The sequence below is a fragment of the Prionailurus bengalensis genome, chromosome A3 (genome assembly GCF_016509475.1).
Source record: "Prionailurus bengalensis isolate Pbe53 chromosome A3, Fcat_Pben_1.1_paternal_pri, whole genome shotgun sequence".
In the NCBI taxonomy this organism is placed as follows: Eukaryota; Metazoa; Chordata; class Mammalia; order Carnivora; family Felidae; genus Prionailurus; species Prionailurus bengalensis.
In genome coordinates, this window is record NC_057354.1 from 103,136,272 (window position 1) to 103,163,481 (window position 27,210).

General features: G+C 36.9%; 1 protein-coding gene across 2 annotated transcripts in view; it reads right to left on the reverse strand.

The window, feature by feature from the left end:
• The window catches only part of ZC3H6 (zinc finger CCCH-type containing 6), a 72,266-nt gene that overhangs the window by 24,993 nt on the left and 20,063 nt on the right, over nucleotides 1-27,210 (reverse strand). For both annotated transcript variants that reach the window (XM_043603986.1, XM_043603987.1), the window contains exons 2-3: nucleotides 21,208-21,388; nucleotides 14,107-14,229 (exon numbers count right to left, since the gene is read on the reverse strand). In XM_043603986.1, the coding sequence (XP_043459921.1) occupies nucleotides 14,107-14,229; nucleotides 21,208-21,388 (304 nt within the window). The remainder of the gene's footprint in view (nucleotides 1-14,106; nucleotides 14,230-21,207; nucleotides 21,389-27,210) is intronic.

The window sequence follows — 27,210 nt, forward strand, 5'->3', positions numbered from 1 at the left end:
TCTCACGGTTTGTGGGATAGAGTCCTGTGTCAGGCTCTGCACTGGCAGTGTGGAGCCTGCTTGGGATTCTATCTCTCCCTCTCTCTCTCTGCCCCTACCCTGCTCACATGTGTCCTCCTCTCTCTTTCAGAATAAATGAACTCAAAAAAAAAAAAAAAAAAAAAAGAAAATAAGGAAAATATAGTAAAATAGCTTGAGGTGGGAGAAAAAATACATTCTCCTAACATTGTCCCAAATGACAAGTTTAAGCATCTTATACTTAACAAAAAAAAAACTGTATGTGTGGAAATTTTAGAAAAAGAATATTCTTATTTCTGAGGTCTAACAAGGATTTCTCTAAAACTTAAAAACATCTAAAAAAAAAAAAAAAAAAAAAAAAAGGGGCGCCTGGGTGGCGCAGTCGGTTAGGCGTCCGACTTCAGCCAGGTCACGATCTCGCGGTCCGCGAGTTCGAGCCCCGCGTCAGGCTCTGGGCTGATGGCTCGGAGCCTGGAGCCTGTTTCCGATTCTGTGTCTCCCTCTCTCTCTGCCCCTCCCCCGTTCATGCTCTGTCTCTCTCTGTCCCAAAAATAAAAAAATAAATAAACTTAAAAAAAAAAAAAAAAATCTAGTGAATAAACTGCTGTTGGAAACTATTTACTATACTATACATGATTAATTTTATTAGTAATTTATTTTACTAAAAGCATATGAAAAATAAGAATACATTTTTGTCCTATAGTTTTATTTAATGGTAGTATTCAATTCTACCTCTATTCACTAAAATACTTTTTATTAGTTCTATCATATCTTCTGTCAATCTTTTAAAAGAAAGGAAGAAAAGATGCATGTAATTGCAATTTGAGGACCTAGCAAAAACTGATGCCATGATTCATCTCCAGCTTAGCACATTTAAAATATAATGCAAAAATACTGCCTACCCTGGCAGATTACCAACATGAGAATATGTGTTTTTAATAAAATGTAGAGAAATATTAAGATCTCTTCAGTAATTATAAAATAGAAAAAAAATAGTTAACTAAAAATATCAAATCAATTAGCTCATCAATTTTAAATTTTGAAGACATTGTATTAGATTTCTGATTTGTTTTAAGTAGCATTTTTAAAATTTGTAAGAAATTTAAAAACTGGTCTCATTTAGCACTTCAGAAATTCAGAAGGGGATTAAGAATTGCAGCCAAGGGGCGCCTGGGTGGCTCAGTCGGTTAAGCGGCCGACTTCGGCTCAGGTCATGATCTCACGGTCCGTGAGTTCGAGCCCCGCATCGGGCTCTGTGCTGACAGCTCAGAGCCTGAAGCCTGTTTCAGATTCTGTGTCTCCCTCTCTCTCTGCCCCTCCCCTGTTCATGCTCTGTCTCTCTCTGTCTCAAAAATAAATAAATGTTAAAAAAAAAAAAATTAAAAAAAAAAAAGAATTGCAGCCAAAGGGCAGTGTTTCTCAAATTTTTTATAAAAGTACTATGAAAATAATTGTTTAGATTAAGTTGAAGATTAATTTTTAGTTCAGTAGTGCTTATTTTTCCTTTTATTAAAAAATGTGATTCTATGACATACCAGACCAAATGGATTTCATAGATATATTTAGAACATTTTATCCTGAAACAGAATATACATTCTTTTTAAGTGCACACAGAGCACTCTCCAGAATAGATCACATATAAGCCACAAAACATATCTCAACAAATTAAAAAAGATCAATGTGTCTTTTCTGACCACAAGACAATGAAACTAGAAATCAATCACAAGAAAACCTCTGGAAAGATCACAAATACCTAGAGGTTAAATAACATGCTACTAAACAATGAACAGGTTAACCAAGAAATCAAAGAAATAATAATTTAAAAAAAACATAGAGACAATTGAAAATGAAAACACAATAGTCCAAAATCTTTGGGAGGCAGCAAAAGTGGTTCTAAGAAGGAAGTTTACAGCAATACAGGCTTACCTCAAGAAGCAAGAAAAATCTCAATAACCTAACCTTATGCCTCAAGAAGTTAGAAAAGGAAGAACAAATAAAATCTAAAACCAGCAGAAAGAAGGAAATAATAAAGATAAGGGAATAAGTGATATAGAAACTAAAAAACAACATATTAATGAAACCAGGAGCTGGTTCTTTGAAAAGCTAACAAAATTGATTAAATCTCGGGGCGCCTGGGTGGCTCGGTCGGTTAAGCGTCCAACTTCGGCTCAGGTCACGATCTCACTGTGCGTGAGTTCGAGCCCCGCGTCGGGTTCTGTGCTGACAGCTCAGAGCCTGGAGCCTGTTTCAGATTCTGTGTCTCCCTCTCTCTCTGCTCCTCCCTGTTCATGCTCTGTCTCTCTCTGTCTCAAAAATAAATAACGTTAAAAAAAAAAAAAAGATTAAAAAAAAATTGATTAAATCTCTGGTCACTCATTTAAAAAAAAAAAGAGGACTCTCATAAACAAAATCAGAAACAGAAGAGGAGAAATAACAACCAACACCACAGAAACACAAACAACTGTAAGAGAATATTGTGAAAAATACATCAACAAACTAGACAACCTAGAAGAAATGGATAAATTCCTGGAAACATAGAACCTAACAAAACAATCAGGAGGAAACAGAAAATTGGAACAGACAGATTATTAGCAATGAAATTGATTCAGTAATCAAAAAACTCCCAATAAACAAAAGTCCAGGGCCCAGATGGATTCACAGGTGAATTCTACCAAACATTTAAGGAAGAGTTAACACAACAGCCAAAGTATGGAAAGAGCCCAAATGTCCATCGATGGATGAATGGCTAAAGAAGATGTGGTATATATATACAATGGAGTGTTACTCGGCAGTCAGAAAAAATGAAATCTTGCCATTTGCAACTATGTGGATGGAACTAGAGGGTATTATGCTAAGCGAAATTAGTCAGGCAGAGAAAGACAATTATCATATGACTTCACTCATATGAGGACTTTAAGACACAGAACAGGGGCCCCTGGGTGGCTCAGTCGACTGGGCCTCCAACTTCGGCTCAGGTGATGATCTCGTGGTTTATGGGTTTGAGCCGCGCGTCGGGCTCTGGGCTGACACCTCAGAGCCTGGAGCCTGCTTCACATTCTGTGTCTCCCTCTCTCTCTGCCCCTCCCCCCTCACGCTCTGTCTCTGTCTCCTTCAAAAATAAATAAACATAAAAAAAAATTTAAGACGCAGAACAGATAAACACAAGGGAAGGGAAGCAAAAATAATTTAAAAACAGGGAGGGGGACAAAACATAAGAGACTCTTAAATATGGAGAACAAACAGAGGGTTACTGTTTGTGGGTAAGGGGCATTAAGGAATCTACTCCTGAAATCATTGTTGCACTATATGCTAACTAACTTGGATATAAATTTAAAAAATAAAATTAAAATTAAAAAAATAAAATAAATTAGTTAATACCTACTCCTCTCAAACATCTCCAAAAAACAAAAGAGGAAAGAAAACTTCCAAATTCATTGTATGAGGCCAGCATTTATTACCCTGCTTCTAAAACCAGATAAAGACACAACCAAAAGAGAACCACAGGTATCTCTGATAAACACAGATGCAAAAATCCTCAATAAAATCTTAGCAAACTGAATTCAACAATATGTTAAAAAAATCATTCATCACATTCAAGACGGATTTATTCTTAGGATGCAAGGGTAGTTCAATATTCATAAATCAATCAACATGATACATCACATCAGTAAGAGAAAGGAAAAAAATATGATCATTTCAATAGATGCAGGAAAAGCATTTGACATAAATACAATATCCATTCACGAAAAAATTCCTCAACAAAGCAGGTTTACAAGGAACATACCTCAACATAATAAAGTACTTATATGAAAACCCCACAGCGAACATATTCAATGGGGAAAAACAGAGCTTTTCTGCTAAGGTCAGGAACAAGACAAGGATATCCACTCTCATCTCTTTTATTCAACATAGCACTGGAAGTCCTAGCCACAGCAATCAGACAAGAGAAAGGAATAAAAGGTATCTAAATTCGTAGGGAAGGAGTAAAACATTCACTATTTGCATATGTCACAATACTATATAGAAAACCCTAAAGACCACTAAAAAACTACTAGAACTGATAAGTGAATTCAGTAAGGTCATGGATACAAAATCAATGTACAAAAAGCGTTGCATTTCTGTACACTAATGAAGCAGCAGAAAGAGAAATTAAGAAAACAATCCCATTTACAGTTGCACCAAAAATAATAAAATATCTAGGAATAAACTTAACCAAAGGGGTGAAAGATCTGTACTCTGAAAACTATAAAACACTGATAAAAGAAACTGAAGATGACACAAGCAAATGGAAAGACATTCCATGCTCATGGACTGGAAGAACAAATATTGTTAAAATGTCTATATTACCCAAGGCAACCTACACATTTAATACAATCCCTATAAAAATACCAACAGCATTTTTTACAGAACTAGAACAAACAATCCTAAAATCTGTATGGAACCACAAAGAACTCAAATAGGCCAAAGAAATCTTGAAAAAGAAAAACAAAACTGGAGGGGTGCCTGGGTGGCTCAGTCAGTTGAGTGAGCAACTCTTTGGCTCTGGTCATGATCCCAGGGTCGTGGGATCAAGCCCACTGTCAGGCTCCGCACTGAGGATGGAGCCTGTTTGAAATTCTCTCCCTCCTCCTCTGTCCCTCTCCCACTCTTTCTCTCTCTCTCTCTGAAAAATAATTTTAAAAAAAGAAAAAAAACTGGAGGGATCACAATTCTAGACTTCAGCTTATATTACTAAGAAAGCTGTAGTAATCAAAACAGTATGGAACCAGCACAAAGGTAGACACATAGATCAATAAACAAAACAGAAAGCCCAGAAATAACCCCACAATTATATGATCAATTAATCTTCGACAAAGGAGGCAAGAATATTCAATAGGAAAAAGTCTCTTCAACAAATGGTGTTGGGAAAACCGGAGAGCTACATGCCAAGGAATGAAATTGGACCACTTTCTTACACCATACACAAAAACAAACTCAAAATGGATTAAAGACCTAAATGTGAAACCTAAAACCATAAAAATCCTAGAAGACAGCATAGGCAGTAATTTCTCTGACATTAGCCATAACATCTTTCTAGATCTGTCTCCTGAGGCAAGGGAAACAAAAGCAAAAATAAACTACTGGGACTACATCAAAATACAAAGTTTCTACACAGCAAACAACCAACAAAACTGCTGAGTATTTCTTTTTTTTTTTAATTTTTTTTTAATGTTTATTTATTTTTTTTTAATTTTTTTTTTCAACATTTTTTATTTATTTTTGGGACAGAGAGAGACAGAGGATGAACGGGGGAGGGGCAGAGAGAGAGGGAGACACAGAATCGGAAACAGGCTCCAGGCTCCGAGCCATCAGCCCAGAGCCTGACGCGGGGCTCGAACTCACGGACAGCGAGATCGTGACCTGGCTGATGTCGGACGCTTAACCGACTGCGCCACCCAGGCGCCCCAGTGTTTATTTATTTTTGAGAGAGACAGAGACACAGAGCATAAGCGGGGGATGGGCAGAGACAGAGGGACACAGAAGCTGAAGCAGGCTCCAGGCTTTGAGCTGTCAGCACAGAGCCTGACGTGGGATTCAAACTCACAAACTGTGAGACCAAGACCTGAGCTGAAGTTGGACGCTTAACCAACTGAACTACCCAGGCGCCCCAACTGTTGAATATTTCCAAAAAATAAATGTAACTGCAAATGATGAAATTTAGGTATCACATCAGTGTTTGATATATTAAATGGATTTAAAACCTTTGTCATTAGGCACAAAAATAATTCTAGCTATTAAAATATTCTGAGAAATGGCAGCTCCATTTACTCCAAAATCAATAGACACACTGAATATACAGATATATTGACCTAACTAGATAAAATTATTAACTAGAGTATAATCCTTTTTAAATGTTAAAAGATATTATAATAAACATCATTTATTCAATAGTTATTGAGCAACCTCAACTATAAAGAAGGCAACAGAATAATGAAAGGCAACAGAAAGAACTCTAACACAGTATTTTTTTTTCTAAGCTTATAAGAAATTAGGAATACCAAATTAGGAAAAAGAGTATAGCTCTGTCTACTGAGCTCTGTCTACAGAGCTGTATTCTTTTTCCTAATTTGGTGTTCCTAATTTCTTGTAACAGACCAGCAGAAACCAGAACTCAGAAAGTCTAGGGTTTTTCAGATAGGTGCACAATGATCTGAATACTCCCCAGTGTTCGTGAGAGCATCGTGATTTTTCTAGCATAAAATACGATTTATACTGAAGACTTTGTTCAGATAACACAACATGCCTAAGAAAAATATAAAGTATATCCTATTGTTTAAATTTTTTTCTATTTAAAACACTTCAAATAATTTTTGCACTTAAAGAGGTAGATGTCACAAAATTTGTATGTGAAAGCTCTAACCCCCAATACCTCAGAATGTGAGTGTATTTGAAGACAGGGCATTGAAAGAGGTGATGAAGTTAAAATGAAGTTGCTAGGGTGGCCCTGATCCAATCTTACTGGTGTCCTTAGAAGAGGAAATTTGGACACACAGAGACAACAGGGGTGTACATGCACAGCAGAATGACCATGCATGGCAGCAAGAAGGTGGCCATCAATAAGCAAGGAAGAGAGGCTAAACTGATCTATCTCTTATGGTCCTCAGAGAAAACCAACCCTGCTGACACCTTGCTCTGGCACTTCTAGCCTCCAGATTACTAGAAAATAAACTTCTGCTATTTAAACCACTAGTCTGGGATATTTTGTTATGACAGTTGTGGCAAACAAACATATGCTGTATGATTTTCAAAGACTTGAAATTTGTGGCATAGGCCTACAAGAGGTTCACTTTAGACCCAAAGACATCTGCAGATTGAAAGTAAGGGGATAGAGAACCATCTATCATGCTAATGGACTTCAAAAGAAAGCTGGTGGGGCGCCTGGGTGGCACAGTCGGTTAAGCGTCCGACTTCAGCCAGGTCACGATCTCCCGGTCCGGGAGTTCGAGCCCCGCGTCAGGCTCTGGGCTGATGGCTCGGAGCCTGGAGCCTGTTTCCGATTCTGTGTCTCCCTCTCTCTCTGCCCCTCCCCCGTTCATGCTCTGTCTCTCTCTGTCCCAAAAATAAATAAACGTTGAAAAAAAAAAAATTAAAAAAAAAAAAAAAAAAAAGAAAGCTGGAGTAGCCGTACTTCTATCAGATACCTAGACTTTATTTATTTATTTATTTATTTATTTATTTATTTATTATTTTTTTTAATTAAAAAAAATTTTTTTTAATGTTTATTTATTTTTGAGAGAGAGAGACAGAGCACAAGCAGGGGAGGGGCAGAGAGAGAGAGGGAGACACAGAATCTGGAACAGGCTCCAGGATCCGAGCTGTCAGCACAGAGCCCGATGCAGGGCTTGAACCCACAAATCACAAGATCATGACCTAAGCCAAAGTCCGACGCTTAACCAACTGAGCTACCCAGGCACCTTAACAACCTAGACTTTAAAACAAAAACTGTAACAAGAGATGAAGAAGGGCACTATATTGTAATTAAGGGCTTTATTCACCAAGAAAATCTAACAATTGTAAATACTTATGCCCCCAACTCGAACAACCCAATATACTAATCAATTAGTCACAAACATAAAGAAACACACTGATAATAATACCATTATGGTAGAGGACTTTAACACCCCACTTACAACAATGGACAGATCATCTAAGCAGAAAATCAACATGGAAACTATAGCTTTGAATGATACACTGGACCAGGTGGACTTAACAGATACATTCAGAACATTTCATCCTAAAGCAGCAGAACACACATTCTTCTTGAGTGCACATGGAACATTCTCCAACAGATCACATACTGGGTCACAAATCAGCTCTCAACAAGTACAAAAAGATTAATACTGTGCCATGCATATTTTCAGACTACAACACTGTGAAACTTGAAATCAACCACAAGAAAAAATTTGGAAATACCACAAATACTTGGAAACTAAAGAACATCCTACTAAGGAATGAGTGGGTTAACCAAGAAATTAAAGAGGAAATTAAAGAGTACATAGAAGTCAATGAAAATGAATACATGACAGTCCAAACCCTCTGGGATGCAGCAAAGGAGGTCATAAGAAGGAAGTATATAGCAATCCAGGCCTTCCTAAAGAAGGATGAAATGTCTCGAATACACAACGTAACCTTACACCTAAAGGAGGTGGAAAAATAATAGGAAATAAAGCCCCAAACCAGCAAAAGAAGGGAAATAATAAAGGTTAGAGCAGAAAACAATGATATTGAAATTAAAAAAAAAAAAAACACAGTAGAACAGATAAATGAAATCAGGAGCTGGTTCTCTGAAAGAATTAACAAAAATTGATAAACCCCTAGCCAGATATATCTAAAAGAAAAAGGAAAGGACCCAAATACATAAAATCAAGAATGAAAAAGGAGAGATCAAAACCAACACTGCAGAAATACAAATAAAAATAAGAGAATATTATAACCAATTATATGCCAATGAATTGGGCAATCTGGAAGAAATGGACAAATTTCTAGAAACATATCAACTACGAAAACTGAAACAGGAAGAAACAGAAAACTTAAACAGACTCATAACCAGTAAAGAAATTGAATCGGTAATCAACATTCTCCCAAGAAACAAGAGTTCAAGGCCATGGCTTTCCAGGGAAATTCTACCAAACATCTGAGAGTTAATATCTATTCTTTTGCAGTTGTTCCAAAAAAAGAAATGGAAGGAAAACTTGCAAACTCATTCTATGGAATCTATTTGATTCCAAAACCAGACAAAGACCCCACTAAAAAGAAGAACTACAGACCAATTTCCCTGATGAACATGTATGTAAAAATTCTCAACAAGATACTAGCAAACCTAATCCAACAATACACTAAAAGAATTATTTACCACAATTAAGTGGGATTTATTCCTGGGATGCAGGGCTGGTTCAATATCTGCAAATCAATGTGATAAATCACATTAATAAAAGAAAGAATAAGAACCACATGATCCTCTCAGTAGATGCAGAAAAAGCATTTGACAGAATACAGCATCCTTTCTTGATAAAAACCCTCAAGAAAGTAGGGACAGAGGGAACACACCTCTAGATCATAAAGGCCATATCCAAAAGACCCACAGCTAATATCATCCTCAATGGGGAAAAACAGAGCTTTCCTCCTTAAGTCAGGAACACGACAGGGATGTCCACTCTCACCACTGTTATACAAGATAGTGTTGTCCTAGCCTCAGCAATCAGACAACAAAAAGAAATAAAAGACATCCAAATTGGCAAGTAAGAAATCAAACTTTCACTCTTTGACACAACATGATACTGTATGTGGAAAACCTAAAAGACTCCACCAAAAACTGCTAGAACTGATACGTGAATTCAGCAAAGTTGCAGGATATAAAGTCAGCGTACAGAAATTGGTTGCATTTCTATACACAAAGAATGAATCAGCAGAAAGAGAAATCAAGGAATCTATCCCATTTACAATTGCACCAAAACCCATAAAATACCTAGGAATAAACCTAACTGAAGAGGTAAAAGATCTGTTTATGGAAAACTATAAAAAGCTTATGAAAGAAATTGAAGACAGAAAAATAGAAAAACATTCTATGCTCATGGATTAGAAGAACAAATACTGTTACAATGTCAATACTACCCAAACCAATCTACATATTCAATACAATCCCTATCAAAATAACACCAACGTTCTTCACAGAGCTAGAACAAACAATTCTAAAACTTGTATGGAACCAGAAAAGACCCTGAACAGCCAAAGTAATGTTGAAAAAGAAAACCAAAGCTGGAGGCATCACATTCTGAACTTTAAGCTATATTACAAAGTTGTAATCATCAAAATAGTATGGTACTGGCACAAAAACAGACACATAGATCAATAGAACAGAACAGACAATCCAGAAGTGGACCCATTAATGTATGGCCAACTAATCTTTGACAAAGCAGGAAAGAATATCCAATGAAAAACAGGCTCTTCAGCAAATGGTGCTGGGAAAACTGGACAGCGACATGCAGAAGAATGAACCTGGACCGCTTTCTTACACTATACACAAAAATAAATTCAAAATGGATGAAAGACCTAAATGTAGACAGGAAACCATCAAAACCCTAGAAGACAAAATAGGCAGCGACCTCTTTGATCTTGGCCGCAGCAATTTCTTACTTGACATGTCTCTGGAGGCAAGGTAAACAAAAGCAAAAATGAACTATTGGGACTTCATCAAGATAAAAAATCTGCAGAATGAAGGAAACAATCAACAAAACTAAAAGGCAACTGACGGAATGGGAGAAGATATTTGCAAATGACATATACAATAAAGGCTTAGTATCCAAAATCTATAAAGAACTTATCAAACTCAAACCCAAAAAACAAATAATCCAGGGAAGAAATGGACAAAAGACTTGGACACTTTTCAAAAGAAGACATCCAGATGGCTAATAGACACATAAAAAGATGCTCAACATCACTCACCATCAAGGAAATACAAATCAAAACGATAATGAAATACCACCTCATACCTGTCAGAATGGCTAAAATGAACAACTCAGGAAACAACAGATGTTGGCAAGGATGTGGAGAAAGAGGATCTCTTTTGCACTGCTGGTGGGAATGTAAACTGGTGCAGCCACTCTGGAGAACAGTATGGAGGTTAGTCAAAAAATTTAAAATAGGGCTTCCCTACGACCCAACAATTGCACTACTAGGTATTTATCCAAAGGATACAAAAATGCTGATTCCAAAGGGCACATGCACCCCAATGTTTATAGCAGTGCTATTGACAATTGCCAAATTATGAAAAGAGCCCAAATATCCATTGAATGATAAATGGATAAAGAAGATGTGGTATATACATACAATGGAATATTACTCAGCCATCAAAAAGAATGAAATCTTGCTATTTGCAACAATGCAGATGGAACTAGAGTGTATTATGCTACACAAAATAAGTCAGAGAAAGATAAATATATGATTTCATTCATATAAGGAATTTAAAAAACAAAACAGATGAATATAGGGGAAGGGAAGAAAAAATAAAAACAGAGAAGGAGGCAAACCATAAGGGACTCTTAAATACAGAGAACTGACAGTTGCTGGAGGGGTGTTGGGTGGGGGGATAGGCTAAATGAGTGATGGACATCAAGGAGGGCATTTGTTGGGATGACCACTGGGTGTTACATGTAAGTAATAAGCCACTAAATTCTACTCCTGAAACCATTACTACACTATATGTTAGTTAACTAGCTTGGATTTAAATATAATTAGAAAATAAAATAAAATAATATCTGCAGCATGTATATACGTGTCTCTTTTTCCATACTGAAAATATAAAATATTTTTTCAAAATATCAGAAATCAAAGAATAAAACTAAAAATTGCACTTCTCTCCTTAAAGGCAATACCTCAAAACCACAGTAAGAATGCCACTTCAAGGAAGAACAAATATTGTTAAAATGTCGATACTACCCAAAGCCATCTACATATTCAATGCAATCGCTATCAAAATAACACCAGCATTCTTCACAGAGCTAGAACAAATAATCCTAAAATTTGTATGGAACCAAAAAAGACCCTGAATAGCCAAAGCAATCTTGAAAAAGAAAACCAAAGCAGGAGGCATCACAATCCCAAACTTGAAGCTATACTACAAAGCTGTAATCATCAAGACAGTATGGTACAGGCACAAGAACAGACAACTGAGATCAATGGAACAGAATAGAGAACCCAGAAATGGACCCACAAACATATGGCCAACTAATCTTTGACAAAGCAGGAAAGAATATCCAATGGAATAAAGACAGTCTCTTCAACAAGTGGTGCTGGGAAAACTGGACAGCGACATGCAGAAGAATGAACCTGAACAACTTTCTTACACCATACGCAAAAATAAACTCAAAATGGATGAAAGACCTCAATGTAAGACAGGAAGCCATCAAAATCCTCTAAGAGAACACAGGCAAAAACCTCTTTGATCTTGACTGCAGCAACTTCTTACTCAACAGGTCTCTGGAGGCAAGGGAAACAAAAGCAAAAATGAACTACTGGGACCTCATCAAAATAAAAACTTCCACACAGAGAAGGAAACAATCAGCAAAACTAAAAGGCAACCAAAGGAATGGGAGAAGGTATTTGCAAATGACATATCAGATAAAGGGTTAGTATCCAGGTTCTGTAAAGAACTTATCAAACTCAACACCCAAAAAACAAAGAATCCAGTGAAGAAATGGGCAAAAGACATGAATAGACACTTCTCCAAAGAAGACATCCAGATGGCCAACTGACACATGAAAAAATGCTCAACATCACTCATCATCAGGGAAATGCAAATCAAAACCACAATGAGATACCACCTCACACCTGTCAGAATGGCTAACATGAACAACTCAGGCAACAACAGATGTTGGCAAGGATGCGGACAAAGAAGATCTCTTTTGCACTACTGGTAGGAATGCAAACTGGTGCAGCCACTCTGGAAAACAGTATGGAGGTTCCTCAAGAAATTAAAAATAGAACTACCCTACAACCCAGCAACTGTATAAATTGGATAAAGCAATTTGATAAATACTAGGTATTTATCCGCGGGATACAGGTGTGCTGTTTCAAAGGGACATATGCACCCCAATGTTTATAGCAGCACTATCAACAATAGCCAAAGTATGGAAAGAGCCCAAATGTCCATCAATTGATGAATGGATAAAGAAAATGTGGTGTGTGTGTGTGTGTGTGTGTGTGTGTGTGTGTATATATATATATATATATAATGGAGTATTACTCAGCAATGAAAAAGAATGAAATCTTGCCATTTGCAACTACGTGGATGGAACTGGAGGGCATTATGCTAAGTGAAATTAGTCAGAGAAAGACAAATATCATATGACTTCACTCATATGAGGACTTTAAGAGACAAAAAAGATGAACATAAGGGAAGGGAAACAAAAAGAACATAAAAACAGGGAGGGGGACAAAACAGAAGAGACTTACTGGAGGGGCTGTGGGAAGGGCGATGGGCTGGGTAAGGGGCACTGAGGAATCTACTCCTGAAATCATTGTTGCACTATATGCTAATTTGGATGTAAATTAAAAAAAAAAAAAAGAAGAAGTAAAAAGTACCAACAACAACAAAAAGAATGCCACTTCACACGTGTTACGATGGCTATTATAAAACAAACAACAAAAAAAAAAAAAAAAAAAAAAAAAGAAGAGGAGAAGAAAACCTAAAGCAAAACAAAATAAAACAGAAAAGAAAACCCAGAAAATAATGAGTTTGGCAAGGATGTGGAGAAACTGGAAAATCCCATGCATTGTGGTGGAAATGTTAAACAGTGCAGCCATTCTGGGAAACAGTTTGGTGGTTCCTCAGCAAATTAAACATAGAATTACTATATGATCTAGTAATCCCACTCTTAGGTATACAGTCCAACAGTCAACAGTCAAAAGGTGGGAGAAATTCATGTGTCCATCAACAGAGGAACAAACAAGATATGGTATATCCATACAATCGTATATTATCCAGCCTTAAAAAATTAAATTCTGATACATGCTAGATGAACCTTTAAAAAATTATGATGGGGTGCCTGGGTGGCTCAGTCGGTTGGGCGTCCGACTTCGGCTTAGGCCATGTTCTCACAGTTCAAGGTTTGAACCCCACATCGGGCTCTGTACTGACAGCTCAGAGCCTGAAGCTTGCTTCTGATTCTGTGTCTCCCTCTCTCTGGCCCTCCCCCACTCCTGCTCTGTCTCACTCTCTCAAAAATAAAGAAACATTAAAAAAAATTTTTTTAATGATGATAAGTGAAGTTGGACACAAAAAGACATATACAGTATGACTGCACCTATATGCCTACAGAGTAGGCATATTCATAAAGACAGAAAGTAGAGGAAAGGGGGAAGTGAGATGTTCTAATTTAATGGGTACACAGCTTCTGTTTGGGATGATGAAAAAGTTCTGGAAATGGATAGTGGTGATGGTTGTACAACATTGTGAATATACTTAATGCTACTGATTGTATACTGAAAAATGGTTAAAATGGTAAATTTTTATGTTATGTATATTTGACCACATTTTTAAAAAGGCAATACCTGAGAAAATGGAATGTCATAATCCCTGTAGAAACCAGCTCTTTTTTTGTGGGAACTTTCTGTATGTTCAACATCTGAATCGAGGCTGTAGTCTGAACTATCATCACTAGACGGAGAATTATGCTAAAAGGGAAAACACAATTATGTTACATTTGCAAAAGGAAGAACATTTAACTAGTAACTAGATAGACTTGTTTCAGCCAGAAGTGCCAACCAATAGACAGTATTAGCCTAGTAGGTTCTGAAGTATTAACTGAAAAATCCTTTCTCTACTACAGGCCACCACCACCCCAACTTCTCTAAAATTTTCTGAGGAAAAATATATCTTCCCCTCTTCTTAGGGACTTAAGAGCAACATTATCATCATCATCCCTATGATCCAAGGACCTGTGCTCCACTATGCTTAAAGCGATCTTAAAGTTAATCTCTAAAGAATAAAACTAGATCCTCAAAGAGGAACACAGAACATGAGTAGAGTATGAATTGATTTATTTTTACCTAAAATGGCTTTAGAATTCTTACTCTTTTGTGTAAGTACCCTAAAACTAAAAGATACCAAAACATTCCAAACTATAAATATGAAATAAATCCAACCCCAAAAATTGAACGAAAGTGAAATGGAAACCAGAAGGAACTGATAATGATGAGCAGATATCAAGAGTCAGCTTTTTAAAATATGTGTGCATTTCTTTAAAAAAAGTCACCAAATCTCGATGTAGTCAAAGTAATCTTCTCAGGTTAAGCATTCTTTTTAAAGAATTCTTAAAAGTTCTTATCAGTGAAGATACTCAGTAAAAATTAGGTGAACTAAATTGAACTCGGATGATTTTACAATAGAAGGATCTGTTTTCCTCTACCCCATTCTTTTTTTTTTTTTTTTTTTTTAATGTTTGTTTTTGAGAGATCGAGACAGAGTATGAGCAAGGGAGGAGCAGAAAGAGACCAAGACACATAATCCGAAGCAGGCTCCAGGCTCTCAGCTGTCAGCACAGAACCCCATGCAGGGTTCGAACTCACAAGCCATGAGATCATGACCTGAACCAAAGTCGGACATTAGACCAACTGAGCCACCCAGGTGCCCTCCTTTACCCTTTAATTCTTAAAGGTTCTTTTAAAAAAAACAAACTTTTCCTCCACTTTGTTCTTAAATGTTTTCAGGTTTTGTTTTGTGGTAGTGCTATTTCTGTTTTTGCTGATTTGATAGGTGATACGAAGCAATCTTTTCATAATTATGCTATGAAATCCTTCAAACTTAACTATCTACTATTTGTTAATTAGGGCTTGAAATAATTATTGCCCATTTAATTTTTTTTTAATGTTTATTTATTTTTGAGACAGAACATGAGCAGGGAAGGGGCAGAGAGAGAGGGAGACACAGAATGTGAAGCAGGCTCCAAGCTCCAAGCTGTCAGCACAGAGCCCGACGCGGGGCTTGAACTCACGAACCACGAGATCGTGACCTGAGCCGAAGTCGGACGCTTAACCAACTGAGCCACCCAGGTACCCCAATTATTGTCCATTTAAAAGCCAAGTTTGCTAAGTCACTAGCAGAAGTCAGCTCCAGTTCCAAGGAAAACCTTTCAGTTGAAGATCACAGAAGGGATAAAACTTGATTAAGAAGAAACTCAGGGGCACCTGGCTGGCTCAGTTGGTGGAGCATGTGACTCTCAATCTCAGGGTTGTGAGTTCAAGCTCCACGTTGAATATAGAAAATACTTAAAAATAAAATCTTAAAAAAAAAACCAAAAACAGAAACAGCTCAGACGAAGACAGTGCTTCAGGAAAAACCACCAGGGAAAAGAAGGTTCTGCTTAAGGGAGAAGTTTCTTCAGGCTACTCCAAAAAAGTGAGGCTAAAAAACATATTGACTTTAAGAAGACTATTATCAAAAAATATATACATGTGGCTCATATATAGTAATAAGTAATTATTACCTGAAATTAGCAACTTGACTACATTAAAAATAGATAGTAGAATATATCAGAAAAGATGGTGTATCACTTCTGAGATTATGTCATAAAAAAGACTATAATTTTCATCTTGGATGCTTTCTCTTGTTCTCTCTCACTCTTGGGTCACCTGCCTTGGGGGAAGCCAGCTGACATCAATGAGGACACTGAGGCAGCCTGTAGAGAAGTCCACATGGTGAGGAACTGATGAGGCCCGCCAAGAGCCAAGTGAGTGACCACGGAACAGGATCCTACCTCTGTCGAGCCAGCCATGAGATGACTGAAACCTCATGAGAAAAGTGAGCCAGAATCACCTGGTTTAACTGCATCCAGTTTCCTGGCTGACAAAAACTGGGAGATAAATCTCTGTTCTTTTAAACTTCTAAGTTTGGGGTAATATGCTGTTCAGCAATAGTTAACTAATAAGATACTGGTGTCTGGAAATGCTGTGCTTCCATAACAAGTATCTAAAAGGCAGGAGGGATTTTGCAACCAGACAGTGGATGGATATTGGAACGACTTTAAGGAGAGCCTTAGTGAAAGTCTAAATTGCCTTGAATGAGCGGTGCCTGGCTGGCTCAGTTGGAGTAGGCAACTCTTGACCTCTGTGTCATGAGTTTGAGCCCCACGTAGGGGATAGAGATTACAAAATAATAATAATGATAATAATAACAATAACAATACATAAACTGCCTTGAATGATTGTTAGCAAAATTTTGGACTTTGAGGCAACTTAAAGGAAAGTGAGAGATAGCTTATTAAAACTGGAAGAAGGGACATTCTTGTTATGCAGTGGCAGAAAGTTGAACAACACAGCTGCATTCAATAACATGCAAAGTAGAAAATGTTATCTAATGAACTAAGTGATCTGGTTATGATTTTTGAGCACAATGTTGAGGGGTTCCTGGGTAGTTCAGTTGGGTAAGAGTCCAACTCTTTTTGGGTCAGGTCATGATCTCACAGCTTGTGAGATGGAGCTCTGCGCTGGCAGTGCAGAGCCTGCTTGGGATTCTGTCTCTTCTTTCTCTCCCTCTCTCTGCCCCCTAACTCGTCCTTGCTCTTTCTCACAAAATAAACTTTTTTAAAAAAGTTTATTTTTTGAAATAAAAACGATTTTAAAGCAAAATATTGAAAGTAACTATCTGTCAAAGAAAATAGATAAATGAAAGGCTGTTAAAAAGGAGATGAAACTTGTTAGTTTTGAAAGTTCTTAGCTTCAACAGAGTGAGTTTTAGTTTTGCTTTTCCCTTTTTTCTTTTCATTCTCTTTTTTCTTAGGAAGGCTCTATGCACAATGTGAGGCTTGAACTCAGATTCTGAGATCAAGAGTTGCATGCTCCACGACTGAGCCAGCCAGGCAATCCCCCCTTTTTTCTAGATTAGTCTGGCCGAAGATTTATACATATATTGTTGATCTTTTTTTCGTTAACTACTAACTTTTCATTCTAATTCATTAAGTTCTGCTTGTAACTTTATCAAAAGTCCTTCTTTTTGTTTCTTTTGTTTTGATTTGCCACTTTTCTAGCCTTTAATACTATAATACTATAATTTTCTCCTGATAACTGCTTTAGACATATTCCACTAGTACTTACATATCAAGAGTTCTCATTATTTTCATGAAATTCCGCAGTTTTAATCTGTTTTCCCTATATTCCACAAGCTATTTATAGTAGGTATTTGAATTATAAAGTAAAAAGGCATTTGTTTTGACTTTATTAGTAATGTCTAGTTTTATTGTATTGTGGTTTGATGTTTCCACTCTATCAAAGTAATTGGAGCTTATAAGGCATGCTATGTGGCCATATAATGAGAGGATGATGTGTTCTCAGGATTCAGAGCTTACAACTGATTTATAATCTCTCTTTAACATCCTTACCACCTTTTCATCCACTTGATTGATCTAAGAAAGGCATATTGGTGTATCTCCTGTTATTACTATATTCCTATTTCTTCTTGTAGCTCCCATAGTTCCTGCTTTTCAGAAGTTGCTTTTTGGGGGGATAAAATATATTAATAACTTATATTTCATTATGAGTTGTAAACTTTAACATCATAAAATGTTCTTCTTTGTTTCTTTCAATTCTTTTTGACCTAAATTTGACTATCTCAGATATCAACATTATGACTTCTGCCTTCTCTTTCTTTGCATTTGCCTCGCATGTCTTTACCCATTTTTAAAATCTTTTTCTTGTACACAGAGTTGGATTTTGCATTGTTGGGGTATTTAGAAAAGTTTATATTTTTGTCTCAATTATTTTTTTCATACAGTCTTTTCCCAATAACCTTACTTCCTGTCCCTTTGCACACTGTTTCTTTTTTTTTTTTTTTTTTAAGTTTATTTATTTATTGAGAGCGAGCACACATGCAGGGGAGGGGCAGAGAGAAGGACAGACAGAATCCCAAGCAGACTCTGTGCCATCAGACCAGACCTCAGGAACTGTGAGATCATGACCTAAGCCGAGATCAAGAGCTGGATGCTTAACCAACTGTGTCACCCAGGTGCACATACTGTTTCTTTACCAACAGGACCAATACTGAAGTTTGGCAGTAACCTCTTCTCCTTTCTTTTATTCCCAGGATAATAATTTGAAGCAACATCCTTTTACTCTCTGTTAATAACTATAAGGCAATCAGTAACCTTATTCTTCTTGCCATATACTCTTCTGCTTTTCCTGATATTTTTTTTATAGTTGTAATGTACAGATACATAATATACTGCTCTTATGTCCATCATTTAGTCTTAATTTTATAAGGAAATATATGCATGTATATAGATCCCTCTCTTTCAACTAGTCATTTTGGTTATCTAAACTTGCTCTCTAGTAGAGTCTGTAGGAAGGCTCATGATAACAATACTTCCTAAGTTCTACCATATATAGTTCTTCTGAGGACTATATATCTGAAGGTCAGTATTTAGCTGGATATAAAATTCTTGAAACCAATTCTTATTTAAATATGGCATTCCATCATCTTTTGGCATAAAATACTGATATCAAAAATTTCTATATAAATCTGATTTTCTTAGGGGCACCTGGGTGGCTCAGTCAGTTGAGCATCTGACTCTTGATTTCAGCTCAGGTCATGATCCCAGGGTCGTGGTATCAAGTCCCACGTCGGGCTCCTCGCTGAGCATGGAGCCTGCTTAAGATTCTCTCTCTCTCTCTCTCTCTCTCTCTCTCTCTCTCTCGCTCTCTGTCCCCTCAACTGCTTGAGCTTTCTCTCTCTAAAATAAATAATTTTTTTTAATCTGATTTTCTTTTCCTAATAAGGGACTTGGTCTTTTTTGCCTAGATGACCAAAGGATGTGTCCTCCAAATTGTATTTATGCTGTTTGATCATAGCTTTATATTGCTTTCTTAATTTTTTTATCATTTTGTAAATTAGGTTAAATATTTTATATGTTTTGTGGGAATTCTTTCTCTTTTGGAAGAATATTCTGTCCATTATTCACCCTTTTTTTTAAATAGTAACTTACATGGAATGTGATCATGGCTTTATCTTGTTCTCTAGGGTTATTTGTTCTGTTGTTTGCATGAAGTATTAATAAATATGGCTATGTATCCCCTGAGATATGCCTCCCTTGCTTCTTTCCCTCATTTTTTTAAATCTATTTCTTTCCTTGCCTGGTCCTAATATACTTGTCCTCTTAATTTAGATTCTACTGCTAGCAGTTATGTTCTCAGTATAGGATTCTGTCCGAGAGAGGGATTTGGTTGATCAGTAATATGAGTTCATCAGGCCCAGACCATTCAAGCATCATTGAAATTCATGTGATCACCTTACACTCACATGTGAATTGGAACTAGTAAAGCCCCCTCTCACTTTCTGCTGCTGTTCTCAGTTTGGCCTATGGACTTTTCATGTTGAGTGGCAAGGGGATCCCTCCATTTGAGATAAGATGGCAATTAGTTTTCTAGAGGTCGCATTACCTTCCCTCTGCTTCAGTATGCAGAGTTGCTGATTTAATATACTGGTCTTGTTGCTGTCTGCAGTTTGGCCTTAACCATTTGTATTTTTAAGGTTTGTAGGGTAACTTGTTTCTTTCATTTTTTTAAATGTTTATTTATTTATTTTGAGAGAGAAAGAGAGAGAGCAAGATCGCACTTGCGAGCAGGGGAGGGGCAGAGAGAGACAGAGAGAGAGAGAGAGACAGAGACAGAGACAGAGACAGAGAGAATCCCAATCAGGCTCCACACTACCAGCACAGAGCCCAGTGCAGGGCTTGATCTCACAAGCCATGATAATGACCTGAGCCAAAATCAAGAGTTGGATGTTTAACCGACTGAGCCACCCAGGTGCCCCAGATTTTGCTATCGTTATTGCTCTGTTTTATGGGGGGAATTTCAAAAGCTACCCCACTACAGCTGCCAACTTTTCCCTGAGTTCTCATCAGCATAGATATCCTTTCCTTCCTATCCCAAACTACATTATTTTCTATCCAGCACCCTACTCTTTTTTCTTGACCATATTTTCATTTGTTTATTGCCTTCTCCTTCCACTTTTAATGTAATCTGTTAGAGACTGTTTCACTCATTACTGTAACTCTAACACAGAGCACAGAGATTTCCATAGCAAGCACACAATAATACATACGAATGAATAAATAAATAAATAAATGGATGGCAATGCCAATGCTGCTAATTTAGATCTGTAGAGAATAAAACTTTCTTAACCTTTTATCATCAATTAAAAAGATTTATTTTAACTTGCATTAAAAGTTACCTTGATTAATTTTTAAATCTTTGAGATAATTCATATAATCTTTGTGTTTAAAGATTGTGTGTTTAAAATGTATTACTCACATAAATAAAAGTATCTAATCAATAAGTTTTATAATAAAATAAGCAATGATTGGGGCACCTGGGTGGCTCAGTCGGTTAAGCATCCGACTTTGGCTCAGGTCATGATCTCATGGTTGGTGGGTTCAAGCCCCACGTCGGGCTCTGTGCTGAGAGCTCAGAGCCTGGAGCCTGCTTCAAATTCTGTGTCTCCCTCTCTCTCTGCCCCTCCCCCACTCATGCTCTCTCTCAAAAATAAACATCAAAAAAAATTTTTTTAATAAAAAAATAAGCAATGATTTATACTTTCTAATTTTCAGTATTTTATATTTCATAAAAATTTACTAAAAGAATTAAAAGTAGATTTCAACTAACCTTATGTTTTTCACGTTTTCTCCTTTTGGATTTTTTCTTCTCTCTTTCTTTCTTGTGTTTTTTCCTTGATTTTCTATAGGCTTTCTCATTTTTCTGCTTCTCATCCTCTTTTGCTTCCTGTTCTTGTGTTTCTTCAAATCCTGCATCATCTATTTCACCATCTTCTAATTCACCATCTTCTCTGTAGAAGACAATTAAATTTTTATTTTTAAATGTCAATTTGAAAATGAATCTTCAACACTTCCAAAAGAAAAATAAGCACATCCAGTAATTTGAGTTATATTAGACCATGGGTGGCAAATTTTTTCTGTAAGGCCTGCAGGCCACATATGGTTTCTGTTGTGAATTCTCCCTTTCTTTTGGAACAACCTTCCAAAAATCTAAGAACCAGTTTCAGCAACAAATATTTGCCAACCTGTGATTTGGATTAAGATCACTGACTTTCACCAAATGAATGAATAAATGCATGAATGCGGTGCTGGTAGTTACCATCTACTAAACCAAAGGTTAAACTAAAATACTTTCGGAAGTAAACATTCTTACTACAGGACGGAATTTTTTTTTTTTCAACGTTTATTTATTTTTGGGACAGAGAGAGACAGAGCATGAATGGGGGAGGGGCAGAGAGAGAGGGAGACACAGAATCGGAAACAGGCTCCAGGCTCTGAGCCATCAGCCCAGAGCCCGACGCGGGGCTCGAACTCCCGGACCGCGAGATCGCGACCTGGCCGAAGTCGGACGCTTAACCGACTGCGCCACCCAGGCGCCCCCAGGAAGGAATTTTTAACTTAGTGGTGTGTAAACAACTATAAATAGTTTTAAAATGAAAGCAATCTATATTAATTTTCACCATCAAAGTAAACTTCAATAAGAAACAGATTTCAGGGGCGCCTGGGTGGCGCAGTCGGTTGAGTGTCCGACTTCAGCCAGGTCACGATCTCGCGGTCCGTGAGTTCGAGCCCCGCGTCGGGCTCTGGGCTGATGGCTCAGAGCCTGGAGCCTGTTTCCGATTCTGTGTCTCCCTCTCTCTCTGCCCCTCCCCTGTTCATGCTCTGTCTCTCTCTGTCCCAAAAATAAATAAACGTTGAAAAAAAAATTAAAAAAAAAATTAAAAAAAAGAAACAGATTTCAATAGGTAGATTAAATAGCAAAACCTGAGCCACAGAAGAATCATAAATTAAATCTGAATCTGTAAAAAAATATTTGTAGTAAAACCATAAATTGAATTCTACTTTCCAAATACCAGTATCTTTGTTATCATGGAAACTGAACTAAAACAAACTTTTATATTGTTTATGACATTTTTATAGTTATACAAGCCAAAAATATTCAGTATCTTTAAAGGCAAATTAAACAATGATCCTCATAAGAAGATAAATATACAAAATAAGTTTAGGGGTGCCTGGGTGACTCAGTCAGTTGAGCGTCTTGACTCTTGATTTCGGCTCAGGTTGTGATCTCATGGTTCATGGGACTGAGCCCCATGTCTGGCTCCTTGTTGACAAGAGTGGAGCCTGCTTGGAATTCCCTCTCTCCCTCTTTCTCTGCCCCTTCTCCATGAGTATGTGCAAGCTCTCTCTTTCTCTCTCAAATAAACTTAAAAAAATAAGTTTAGCATTTAATCATGCTTCCATACAGTTTGAAAAAATGCAAACTGCTATAAATAGTACATGGTGGTGCAGAAAGACAAATGTCTGTATAACGGAAGCAAATGAGAAGCAACTAACTATGGTGTACGTATTGTAAATATACTTTAAAGTTACTAGGGATATGTGATTTCTAAAATGCAAAACTGATCATGTACTATCCTGCTCGAAATCTTCAATGATGATATGATGTCTCAAATGTGCTTCAGAACTATTCACTGGGGGAGGGGAAAAGTGGTATCAACAAGATTCGTCATGAGTTGGTAATTGCTCAAATTGTGGGATGTGTAGGATTTGTTTTACTATTCTCTTTGTATGTGTTTGAAGTTTTCCATAATAAAAAAAAGACAGTACCAAGGATTCCCTTCTGACCTAAGAATGATGTCAAAACCTGATATTGCCAAAAACCCCTTTATAATTGAGTCCCTGCTTACCCAACTACTTTCAATTTCTTGTGTCTCTAAGCTTTAAACATTGCCTTAAAAGCTCAACGCCAACTCCCGCCCCTACACCTGGCTAAGTCCAGTTCATTCTATAGGACCCAGTTCAGATGTCATTTTCTCTGAGATGCTTCCACTGACTACCCAGGTTTAGGTGAGATGCTTCACCCTAAGTACTCCCCTAATAATTCTCATTTCTTTATCTCTGTGCTCTATACATTATGTTCAAATGACCTGAACATATTGGTTGGGGAAAGTAAACTATGACCATGTCTTTCATAGCTGTATCTCTAACACATAGCATGGTTCCCTGCTGTTCACTGAAGGAATGAATGTATAATATCCATAATCCTTGCATTACAGAACAGGCACATGATACCACTCAAAATTGGCTATGAATTCAATGTTATTTTTCCCCAGTTTCCATTATAAAATCAAAAAGGTATATATCCATTTAGGCAGACTTGAAATTTTCTTGTGAGGCAGGCTTGGCATTCTATTTTAACAAAAAAAGTTCTAAACTTTTATAACACTATAAAACCTTAAGGCCCAAGAAAAATGAGTGCATATATTGATGAAAAGATAAGCACAGAATGTTCTGTTCTTAGCAGCTTTAATCACAATAGTAAAAAACTGTCAAAAAATTGTAAAAAAAAAAACAAACCCCAGCAGTAAATGGATAAATACACCGTCCTTTATTTATATAATGTAATACTATAAAGCAAAACAAATTCACCACTGCTATACACAATATGGATGAATCTTACAGACACAATTATGAGTAAAAGAAGCCAGATACAAGACAGTACTGTTTGATTCCATTTATATACATATTTCAAGAAAAGGCAAAACTAACCTATGGTGACAGAAGCCAAAATTATGAGTACCTCTTGGAGGGTTGTAACTACCAAAAAAAAAAAAAAAAAAAAAGAGAGTACTAAAGAACCTTCTGGGGTGTTGAAATATTCGGTATACTGATCTGTGTGGTGATCAATGTGTAAAAGTCATCAAGGTGTACATTTAAAAATTGAATACTGCCTATATTTATACCATAATCAAATTTGAACAGCACCTAGAAAATCTATGGGCATTCATCCTTTCTTTTACCATCCTTCTCCTCCAAATTGAGCTCCTTAAAGCATAAATCATGCTTTATTTTGTATCTTAAAATCACTTAAATCACTTAAAATCTTTATTTTGTATCTTAAAATCACTAATTCATGCTTAACATTTTGACTAGAGCTATTTAAGTACCTCAGTATTCAAGCTAAAAATGCTGCATATGAATTTATGATCTACTTTACATAAATTCTTTAACTGTGAAATATGGGGCATTTATATCTATCATTAGACAAAAAACACTGAAAGGTATTTTACTTTTCTTTCTTCTCCTTAGCCAGCATTCACACAATAACAAATTTAAACTTGTGAATTCCTATATGCTTCCAAAAAATAGGATAGAAAAAGGACATAAAGAACACTGATCCCCACATCTATGAACTGTTTACAAATGTTTTACAAAAATAAGCTTTGGGGGCGCCTGGGTGGCGCAGTCGGTTAAGCGTCCGACTTCAGCCAGGTCACGATCTCGCGGTCCGTGAGTTCGAGCCCCGCGTCGGGCTCCGGGCTGATGGCTCGGAGCCTGGAGCCTGTTTCCGATTCTGTGTCTCCCTCTCTCTCTGCCCCTCCCCCGTTCATGCTCTGTCTCTCTCTGTCCCAAAAATAAATAAAAAATGTTGAAAAAAAAAAATCAAAAAAAAAAAAGCTTTGGACACAATGGAAAGCATGTGTGGTGTAATGGGAAGAGGTAACTTCATGGGAAGACAGCCGGATTCTAATTCCAGTTCTGTCACCAAAACAAAACAAAGCTTTCTGGATTGAGCACTTACTAATGTATCAGATACTAATCTAGTTCTGTGAATCAAAAATGGAAGAGATAGTAGATATAGTTAAGAGTGCTTGGCATTCTCTAGATCTTGAATTAGCTCAACGACATTATGAAAGCTGTTTTATTTACTAAACCCAAGATACTTTTCAAAAATTAATAAGTCAAAAAGAGAAACTCCTACCTAGGTCAATTCTATAATGGATGACTTTTTATTAATGTAAAATAATAGAGTGGTTATGTCCTTTTTAGGAAGAGACATATTCATGTTTATGGATATGTAAATAATTGTTCAGTTAACAAACAAAATTATTTTATTTTTATTTTTATTTTTTTCAAACGTTTATTTATTTTTGGGACAGAGAGATACAGAGCATGAACGGGCGAGGGGCAGAGAGAGAGGGAGACACAGAATCAGAAACAGGCTCCAGGCTCTGAGCCATCAGCCCAGAGCCTGACGCGGGGCTCGAACTCACGGACCGCGAGATCGTGACCTGGCTGAAGTCGGACACTTAACCAACTGCGCCACCCAGGTGCCCCTAAACAAAATTATTTTTAAACGAATTTATCTCTTAGGCAAATCCATAGAGACAGAAAGTAGATTAGGGATTGCCAGGTAGTTTGGAGGAAGGATTGTCAGCGGTCATGGGGTTTTTCTTTCCGGAGTGATGAAAATGTTCCAGAAATTTTTTTTTAAGTTCTAAAATTAGATAGTCGTATGACTGCACAACTCTGAATATCCTAAAAACCAGTGAATCATATACTTTAAAAAAGGTGAATTTGATCTCAATAAAGCTATTATTTTAAAAACAAGTTTTAAAATATTTTCTCTCTAGATTTAACTACCTAGATTGCAGACAACTAGAGAAAATCATAATACACTGGTATAAATTTAAAACCCTGAAATTGGTCAATGCCAATGATATGTTCTTATTCTGAGGTAAATTATTCACTAAATCCTTATAAATCGATTTGCTTCATAAAGGATTCTACTTTTCTCCTTTCTGATACTGTTGCTATTAAAACAACTTAATCTGAACCAGTCTTACCTCCACAGGTAGTTTCTGCTTTTTCTTTATGCTTGCCTAAAGGCTCCTGTTACAAGCTACAGATCAGAAACTGAGTCTTCTGGAAGAAACACAAAAGCCTCAATAAAAGACTATACACGTACTCCTGATGGATGATATTAAAAGATATTACTCATAAATACAAGCTTGCTGAGATAAGCTGATATTATCACCAGAAAAAAGGTATTTCTCAGAAGGTACCAAGTGACTGTCAGGATGTCCAGGATGTCTTTACATTCCAGAAGCAGATGACTTTATAGAAGTAGGCTGCTTATCCCAAGACCAACAGAACATAAATTTCCAACCTACTTGAAACTATTGCTTGTAATACTTCTTTTCGTGCTTTTGTTCTAATTCACTTTGTCATTTCTCCTTCACCAAGGATAATGTAGAAGAACTGCTGTGTACTCATACCCTGGCAACCTTACATGTCTCCACACAGGCAGGCTTAACCACAGGCTGACCTAAGCTCTGGCAGAATGCCTCATGATACTCTAGACTATGGAAATATATGCAGTCGTGGCAGGTGCTGCTACAAAGCTCTCTCACCCACTGCCCTAAACTCTTCTGTCTGGCCACTGTTCCTCAGACACAGGGTATCCTACCACTCATGTTGCCTGTGATTATCTGGTTTCAGTGTTACCCAGTGAGACAATGGACAAGAGAAGCTGACACCATGGTGATCTGTTGTCTATGTAAGTAATAAACTGAATTATAATAAACTGAATAAACTGCTTGGCTATAGGCTTGCCCATGCCTACTCTGATCTTTTCCCTCAACTATATAGCTTACATATGATCCTCTTGACAAAGCCTTGACCTAACTCCCTACCTTATACTTCCCAAACTAGATATTTCTTCTCAAGGAAAATACTGTCTGGTCATACCAGGGCCACGGAAGAGTTACCTCACCTGAGTTTTTACGATTTTATGGTTATCCCCAAACTGGACCTTGAACATTTATAT